This window comes from Nicotiana tomentosiformis, chromosome 2 (genome assembly GCF_000390325.3).
Source record: "Nicotiana tomentosiformis chromosome 2, ASM39032v3, whole genome shotgun sequence".
NCBI lineage: Eukaryota > Viridiplantae > Streptophyta > Magnoliopsida > Solanales > Solanaceae > Nicotiana > Nicotiana tomentosiformis.
The window spans coordinates 83,134,382-83,144,249 of NC_090813.1; the positions used below are offsets into that span (position 1 = coordinate 83,134,382).

Below are 9,868 nucleotides of genomic sequence, written 5' to 3' on the forward strand. Positions count from 1 at the left end.
GGTAGGAATCCCACACATGCGCCTTCGCTGATGCGGCCTTTTCTGCAACCACAAGACAGCCCCCTCCCCTGCACTTCTACGGCCCTGGGCTCGCATCTGCGCCTAAAAGCTCGCAGATGCTGGCACACCAGAACTGGTGCACCAGCAATCATTTGGGCTCTAAATCTATCCGAGCATCGTCCGGATGGAACCCGAGTCCCCTCGAGGCCTCGTCCAAACATACCAACAAGTTTGTAAAAATGATATAGACTCGTTCTCACCCTCAAAACGTGGAAAATAAAATTAAAACTAAGAATCGCAACCCAAAACCAATAGGATCAACTTATGAACTTCAAATTCTTCTAACTTACTCCGAATGCGCCGATTCATACTTGAACTACTAGGAATGGCACCAAATTTTGCGTGCAAGTCTTAATCACCATACAGAACTATTTCTAGGCTCATATTCACAAACGAACCTCGATAACACCAAAACCTACCCCAAACCAAATTCAAAGAACTTTTAAACCTTCAATAAGCCAACTTTCAACATTAATCGCTGAAACGCTCCTGGGTCATCCTAAACCCGATCCGAACATAAGCCCAAGTCCAAAATTGACATATGAACCTATTGGAACCGTCAAATCCCGGTTCCGATGTCGTTTGCTCAAAATATTTGACCAAAGTCAAATTTAGCCCCTTAAAGCAAAACTAAGGAACCAAGTGGTCCGATTTCAATCTGAACCCTTCCAAATCCCGAACTAATCATCCCCGCAAGTCATAAAACAGTACAAGTACATACAGGGAGTCTTATCTAGGGGAACGTAGATTTAGAAAGCAAAAATGACTGGTCAAGTCGTTACATTCTCCACCTCTTAAATAAGTGTTCGTCCTCGAACGGGTCTAGAATCATACCTAGAGTGCTAAACAGGTGTGGGTATCTGCTCCGCATGTCCTCCTCGGCCTCCAAAGTCGCCTCCTCGACTAGTTGGGCCCTCCAATGAACTTTTACCGTAGAAATCATCTTGGACCTCAATTAGCGAACCTGTCTGTCAATAATGGAAACTGGCTCCTCCTCATTACCCAGGCTCTCATCTAGCTGAACCGTGTTGAAGTCTAACACATGCGACCTGTCAGCATGATTCCTTTGGAGCATAGACACTTGGAAAACTGGATGAACTCCCGATAGACTGGGAGGCAAAGCAAGCTCATAATCAACCTCCCCAACTCGTCTCAACACCTCAAATGGACCTATAAACCTTTGGACTCAACTTACCCTTCTTCCCGAACCTCATGGTTCCCTTCATCGGAGAGACTATCAAGAGAACCTTCTCATGTACCATAAATGATAAAGCAGTGCCTTCTGATCTGCGTAACTCTTCTGTCTGGACTGTGCTATGCGAAGCCGCTCCTGAATCAACTTTACCTTTTCCAAGACATCCTTCACTAAATCAGTACCGTATAATTTAGCCTCACCAGGCTCAAACCATCCGATGGGAGAACGACAACGCCGGCAATATAACGCCTCAAATAGAGCCCCCTCGATACTGTACTGATAACTATTGTTGTAAGAAAACTCGGCCAAAGGCAAGAATCGATCCCACTAAGCTCCAAAGTCAATCACACATGCTCTGAGCATATCCTCCAAGATCTGAACTGTCCGCTCTGACTGCCCATCGGTCTGCGAAAGAAAAGCTGTGCTGAGCTCTACCCAGGTCCCCAACTCACTCTGTACTTCCCTCTAGAAATGCGAAGTAAACTGAGGGCCTCTATCTGATATAATGGAGACCGGCACACCGTGCAACCGAGCAATCTCCTGAATGTAAATCTGAGCCAACCTGTCTGATGAATACATGGTAATAACCAGAATGAAGTGTGCCGACTTGGTCAACCTGTCGACAATGATCCAAACTGCATCAAACTTCTGCAAGGTCGGCGGCAACCCAACTATGAAGTCTATAATAATGCGCTCCCATTTCCACTCAGGTATAGTCATCTGCTGAAGTTGGCCACTTGGCCTCTGATGCTCATATTTAACCTGCTGGCAATTTAGGCACCTCGTTACATACTCAACTATGTCATTCTTCATCCGCCGCTACCAATAATGTTGCCTCAGGTCGCGATACATCTTTGTAGCACCTGGATGAATAGAATACCGAGAACTGTGTGCCTCCTCTAGGATCTTCCCCCTCAAGCCATCAACATTAAGAACACATAGGTGACCCTGGAGTCGCATAACACCATCCTCACTGATAGTAACCTACTTGGCACTGCCATGCAGTACCGTCTCTCTGAGAACCAACAAGTGCGAATCATCAAACTGACGAGCCTTAATTTGCTCGAATAATGAAGATTGGGCGATAACGCATGCAAGAACTCGGCTGGGCTCTGTAATATCTAACCTTACAAGTCTGTTAGCCAAGGACTGAATTTCCAAAGCTAGTGGCCTCTCCTCTGATGAAATGAATGCCAAACTGCCTATACGCTCCATTTTTCTGCTCAAGGCATCCGCAACTACATTAACCTTTCCCGGATGATAAAGGATGGTAATATCATAATCTTTTAGTAACTCAAGCTACATGCGCTGCCTCAAATTGAGATCCCTCTGCTTGAACAAATGTTGCAAGCTGCGATGATTGGTGTAAACCTCACACGATACACCATAAAGATAATGCCTCCAGATCTTTATAGCATGAACAATCGCGGGCAACTCCAAATCGTGTACAGTGTAATTTTTCTCATGGGGCTTCAGCTAACGTGAAGCATATGCAATAACTCGTCCCTCCTGCATCAATACACAACCCAAGCCAACGCGTGAAGCATCGCAATACACTGTATACATCCCTGAACCAGAAGGCAACACTATCACTAGTGCTGAAGTCAATCCGGTCTTGAGCTTCTGAAAGATCGCCTCACAATCGTCGGACCATCAGAACGGAGCACCCTTCTGGGTCAATCTAGTCAGTGCCGCAATAGATGAGAAACCCTCCACAAATTGGCGATAATAACCCGCTAACCCCAAGAAGCTCTTAATCTGAGTCGCCGTGGTAGAGCGAGGCCAACTTTGAACTGCCTTGATCTTCTTGGGATCCACCTTAATGCCCTTGCCTAACACAACATGCCCTAAGAATGCCACAGAATCCAACCAGAACTCATACTTAGAGAACTTAGCATATAGCTTCTGTTCCCGCAAGGTCTGAAGCACCACTCTCAAATTTTGCTCGTGCTCCTCCATGCTACGCGAGCTGATCAAAATGTCATCAATGAAGACAATGACAAATGAATCAATATATGGTCTGAACACCCGGTTCATCAAATCCATAAACGTCGTTAGGGCGTTAGTCAAACCGAAAGACATCACTAGGAACTCATAATGGCCATATCTAGTCCGAAAAGCCATCTTCGGAAAATCCGAATCCCAAATCTTCAACTAATGGTACCCCGATCTCAAGTCAATCTTGGAGAACACCCTAGCACCCTGAAACTGGTCAAACAAACCATCAATGCGCGGCAACGGGTACTTGTTCTTAATGGTAACTTTGTTCAACTGGCAGTAATCAATGCACATCCGCATAGTCCCATCTTTCTTCTTCATAAATAATACCGGTGCACCCCAAGGCGATACACTTGGTCTGACGAACCCCTTTGCTAGCAACTCCTCAAGCTATTCCTTTAACTCTTTTGGAGCCATATAGTACGGTGGAATAGAGATAGGTTAGGTACCTGGTGCCAAATCAATACAAAACTCGATGTCATGATCTGGTGGCATGCCTGGAAGATCAGAAGGAAACACATCGGAGAACTCCCAGACTACAGGAACTGAATCAATTGCCAAAGTCTCTACAGTAGTATCTCGAACATAGGCTAGATAATCCAAGCAACCCTTCTCGACCATATGTCGAGCCTTCAGAAAGGAGATAACCCGACTGGATGCACTGACAGACGAACCCTTCCACTCTAATCTAGGAAACTCTGGCATGCCAAGGTAACGATCTTGGCATGGCAATCAAGAATGGCATAATATGGAGATAACAAGTCCATGCCCAGGATGATCTCAAAATTGGTCATATCGAGCAACAGAAGATCCGCTCTGGTCTCATAACTATAGAATGTAACAATTTAGGACTGATAGATCCGATCCACAACAACAGAACCGCCCACTGGAGTGGACACATAAACAGGAGTACCCAAGGACTCACGAGGAACTCCCAGGAAATGAGCAAACAGAGATAAAACATATGAATATGTAGACCTTGGATCAAATAGTACCGAAGCATCCCTACGGTAGACAGAAATAATATATGTTATCATGGCATCTGAGGCTACTGCATCTGGTCTGGCTGGGAAGGCATAAAATCTGGCTGGAGCGCCTCTTGGCTGGCCTCCACCTCTAGGACGGCCCCTACACACTTGCCCTCCGCCTCTAGGCTACCGAATGGCTGGTGGGGAAGTTGGTGCTATAATCATAGGATGTTGACCCTGTTGTAGTGCCTTGCCCCGAAGCTTGGGGTAGAACCTCCGCACATGACTAAGGTCCCCACACTCGAAACAACCTCTCGGTACGGTGGACTACTAACCTGAAGTCTGACCCTGATGGCCTGAATATCCACTGGAGGATCCCTGAATAGCTGGTGGGTAGTAGGAACTCTCTGGCATGGCGCTAGAATAAGGTCTCACTAGAGCACCCCAAGGAGGAGGCAGTGTTGGAAATGTGAGCCTGCTAAACTGACCCCTGCCCCTAGCTGGGGCACCACTGAACTCTCCAGAATATCGAGTAAGTGAAATTCGGTCATTTACCATTCCTTTATCAAGTTCCAATATAATTTAGGCACTTTAGTTAATAGGTAGGGTGAAAACATTTCAAGTATTTCATGATTCGGGTCCTAAACTATCCGTACATAAACATAATTAGTAGCTACGCATGGACTCTCGTCACCTCGTGCATACGCATCCCCCATAATTAGAAGCAAATAGCAATTTAAATCACTAATGGGGTAAATTTCCTATTATAAGGTTAGGCAAGAGACTTACCTTGTCTCAAAGCTCGCTTTCCGGCCTCAAATTCACCCTAAAGCCTCAACTCGGTGCCAAAAGTCTCGAAACTAGTCAAATGTTATATAAATTAATCAATATACATTCAAAAGTTAATGATTTAGCTTTAGAGTAATTATCCAACCCAAATTGGAAGATTCTTAAAATTTGCCCCCAAGCCCACGTGCCCAGATTTCTGAACAATTCAAAGAAAATTGTTACCCATAACCTTACAAACTAAAATATATAATTTTCACTCAATTCCATAACTATTTTCGTGGGTAAATCCCATTTTTATCAAAAACTAGGGTTATTCATCTAAACCCACAATTTTTAAAAATTTACATGTTAAATACTACCCATAATATATGTATTTAACTCACATTGAATAGAAATTACTTACCTCGAATAGCTAGGTGAAAACCCCTCTCCAAAAGCTCCAAAATCGCCCGAGCAAATGAAAGAAATGAGTTGAAATAATTATCTAAGTTCGTCTTAAACGACCTCACTACCTTCAGGGATTTCTCTTATGTAGACGGTCTACCGCACCTGCAGAAACTAGGTCGCATCTGCGGTCAGGCCTGGCCAGCCTCCAAGCGCACCTACGGTCGCTTCCTCGCAGAAGTGAGTCCTCTTCTGCGGAACTTTCACCGCTTCTGCGGTCTATAGGGCACAGTCCTAGGCCACTTCTGTGGTAGGAATCCCGCACCTGTGCCTTTGAAGATACGACCCTTTCCCCACTTTTGTGACCACAGAATAGCCCCCTCCCCTGCGCTTTTGCAGCCCTGGACTCGCTTCTGCAAGCTCGCACCCTCGGAACATGGAAAACAACATTAAAACTAAGAATCGCAACCCAAAACAAATAGGATCAACTTATGAACTTCAAATTCTTCCAAATTACTCTGAACGTGCCGATTCATACTTAAACTACTAGGAATGGCACCAAATTCAAAGAACTTTTAAACCATCAATAAGCCAACTTTCAACATTAAGAGCTAAAACGCTCCTGGGTCATCCAAAACCCGATGCGAACATACACCCAAGTATAAAATTGACATATGAACATATCGGAACTGTTAAATCCCGGTTCTGAGGTCGTTTACTCAAAATATTGCCCAAAGTCAAACTTAGCCCCTTAAAGCCAAACTAAGGAACCAAGTGGTGTTGCACGAACTTTTTCAAAAAGAGAATGGAGAACTCCTACAATGTAAGTGGTGCTGCACCGATCGGCTTACGTCTCTCATAAGCCTCCTACCGCCTGAAGGCAGCCCCAGAAAAATAAAAAGTAGTGAACAAGACCCCACTGGTCTCCAGAATACCCGATGTCTGAAGCATTCACTCGCACCTATCCAGAAAGCCCTGAGCATCCTCTGACTCAGCACCGCTAAATGATGGAGGTCGAAGCCTTCCAAATCTCTCAAGCCTCCTCTGCTCATCATTAGCCATAACGGGGACTACCGGGGCCTGAGTAGCTGCAACCGGCTGGCTGGTAGTGTCTCCAGTATCTGAAGTCCCTGCACTACCTACTCTGAAGTACGGGCAACACGGGTATGAGTACCTCCCTTGGCTTGAGAAGTGGCAGGTGCGGCCTAAGTCGAAACGACCTGAGCAAGGCCAGTGCAAATTGTCAATATCTGTGTTAGAGCCTCCTGAAGGCCTGGAATCACAATAGGCACAGTTGGTGCCTGAGCTGGCCCCACTGGCTCAATTATATCAGGTACCTGCTCCTGAGCTAAAGCGACTAGTGTGTCTGCAGGTGCTGCCCTAACTGTTGTACGAGATGCACCCCTGCCCCTACCGCGGCCTCTATCGCGACCTCGGCCTCTCGCGACCCTAGCTGGTAGTACTGGTGGCTGTCTATCATGTCCAGTGGTGCGTGCCCTCGCCATCTGTAAGAGAATACATTAACAGAAGTTTAGTTACCAGAATCAACAAATCCACACGACAAGAATACAAGAATGTGAAATTTCCTAAGGGTTCGACAACCTCTCGAAGATAAGTACAGACGCCTCCGTACCGATCTGCAAGACTGTACTAAACCTGCTCATGACTCGTGAGATCTATGTAACCTAGGCTCTGATACCAACTTGTCACGACCCAAAACCAACCATCGTGGTGGCGCCTATCGTGGAACCAGGCAAGCCAACTACTCAACCAGTATGCCCGTCACTTGGCATGTGCGTCACCTTAATACCAATCACATAACATATAAGTTCGGGGTTTTGAACCCTCAGAACCAAGTTTGGAAGTGTTACTTACCTCAATCCAAGCAAATCCCTACTCCAATACGTCTTTGCCTCGCAAATCGGCCTCCAAATGACCCGAATCTAGCCACAAACAGTACAATACAATCAGTCCGGGCTAAAGGAATCAACTCTACAAGAAATTACGAAGTTATAACTCAAAAATCCGAAATCGGCCCTACCCCCCCCCCCAAAGCCCACGTATTGATATCCAACAAAAGTCTCAAAACCTGAAATTCCATTCACTCACGAGTCTAGCCATACCAAACTCATCAAAATCCGATACCAATTGGTCATTCAAATTCCCAGAATCAACTCTCCAAGTCCCTAGCCTCAAACTTTCAAATTACACTTCAAAAATACACCATCTAGGTGGAAGATCAGTGGGGAAACATAATTATCAAAGAAAAATGAACACAAGGAACTTACCTCAAGAATCCCCTTGAAAATCCTCTCAAAAACCTACAAAATCTGAGCTCAAAATGTTAGAAATGGTGGAAATCTCGGAACCCTCACTTATATAGTTTCTGCCCAGGCCTTCCGCACCTGCGGCACATAACCCGCTTCTGCGGCCTCGCACGAGCAACAAAATTCCTGCTTTTGCGGTGACCTACGCATCTGCAGCACACACATCTGATCCTGCAGACACGCCCCTGTGTGATATCCTCCGCTTCAGCGGAGTCCAGCTCCCCTTCCTTGCTTCGCTTCTGCTGCCTTCACCCCGCATCTGCGGTCTCGCAGGTGCGGTAAAACCTTTGCACCTGCGTCCCTCTGCCTTCTCTCCTCCATCTCCGCATTTGCGGACTTTCACCCACACCCACGGGCTCGCATCTACGGTTACCACTCCGCAGGTGCGATTACACCAGTAGCCCACAGGCTTCAGCAACTTCTCAAATCAAATTCCAAGTCCGTTAACCACCCGAAATCAACCCGAGGCCCCAGGGACCTCAACTAAATATACCAACAAGTCTTAAAGCATCATACGAACTTAGTCGAACCCTCAAATCACCTTGAACAACATCAAAAATACGAATCGTACCCCAATTTATGTAATGATCTTTGAAATTTCCAAGTTCTACAAACAACGCCCAACTTAACATTTCCATTATGAGACTAAGTGTCTCAATTCATTTCGAAATCTCTCGGGACCCGAACCAACTATCCCGATAAGTCATATAACTATTATAAAGCACAAATAGAGCAGTAAATGGGGGAATATGGCTACAACTCTAGAAACAACCGGCCGGTAGGGGTGGGCATCGGTCGATTCAGTTTGATTTTATAGAATTTCGGTTCGGTTTATTCGGTTTTCATTTTGTGATTTTAATAACCAAAACCGAACCATATTAACTTCGGTTCGGTTCAGTTTATTCATGTTCGGTTCGGTTTTTTCGGTTTTAAGTCATGGCAAAAATAGAACGAAACAACAAAAATAGATTACTTGTTGACAAAAAAAAAATAAAAGAAATAAAAAATCCCATCAAATATACTAAAAAGATAAGAATCTTTGTGCAAGATCTATGGATACACTAAAAAAGAATACCAAAAAATGATTTGACAGTTCGAAAATTCTTTTACGAATTCAATGAACAATTAAACATATTTAAATCACTGTATATTTAGCTTTCCCTCTTTGCTATTATACTGATCATGTTGTTGTATAATGACTTATGAAATGACAGTCTGACAACATAAAAAAATTACACATTAATATAGATGAAAGAAAAAAAAATCCAATTTGTAGGAGCGCCAACCGAATTACAAGACGTAAAGGAGCCCCTCATATGTTTATAAATTTGTTCTCTACACCATGATATATTATTTTTATCTCGTACAAAATGTTTGTAGTATGATTCTTATGCTTGCTTATTTTATTATAAACAGTCTATACTATATGATTCCTTTTATAAACACATATCATTTAATAATAGTTAACAGGGACTACGAGTAACAAAATAGGTAAAGAAATTTGGTTTATCGGTTTAACCGAAAACCGAACCGTTAAAACCGATCACCGAACCGAATACCGAATTTTTTAAAACTATAAATCAAAACCGACCGAATAAACTGAAAAATCGAAACCGAATAAACTGAAATTTTCGGTTCGGCCAGTTTTTTTTTGTTCGGTCGGTATTATGACCACCCCTACCGGCGGGGTGGCTTGCTTAGTTCCACGAACGGTTCTAGAAACCAGGTACGTTTCTAGACCCGTTCTAGCCTCTTGATGTCTAGAAACGTACCTGGAGTCTCAAATAGGCGTGGATATCTGCCCCGCATCTACCGCTTGGTCTCCCAAGTAGCCTCCTCAATGGGCTGACCTCTCCACTGCACATTCACTGAAACTATATCCTTTGATCTCAACTAACGAACCTGCCGATCCAAAATAGCCACCGGCTCCACATCATAAGTCAATTCACCATCTAACTGAACTGTGCTGAAATCCAAAACATGAGACGGATCGCCAACATACTTCTGGAGCATAGAAACAAGAAATACTGGAGGCACACTCGACAATCTAGGTGGCAAGGCAAGCTTATAATCCTCATCTCCAATCCATTGAAGTACCTCAAAAGGTCCAATGAACCGAGGGCTCAACTTTCCCTTTTTCCCAAATC

General features: G+C 44.4%; 1 protein-coding gene across 1 annotated transcript; it reads right to left on the reverse strand.

The window, feature by feature from the left end:
- Nucleotides 1-1,015: 1,015 nt before the first annotated feature.
- LOC138905166 (uncharacterized) lies at nt 1,016-2,470 on the reverse strand. The gene is made up of 4 exons (XM_070193671.1): nt 2,264-2,470; nt 1,777-2,017; nt 1,256-1,307; nt 1,016-1,109 (listed from the first exon to the last, which is right to left on the reverse strand). Exons 1-4 carry the CDS (start codon nt 2,468-2,470, stop codon nt 1,016-1,018), a joined length of 594 nt encoding a protein of 197 aa, XP_070049772.1.
- Nucleotides 2,471-9,868: the final 7,398 nt, after the last annotated feature.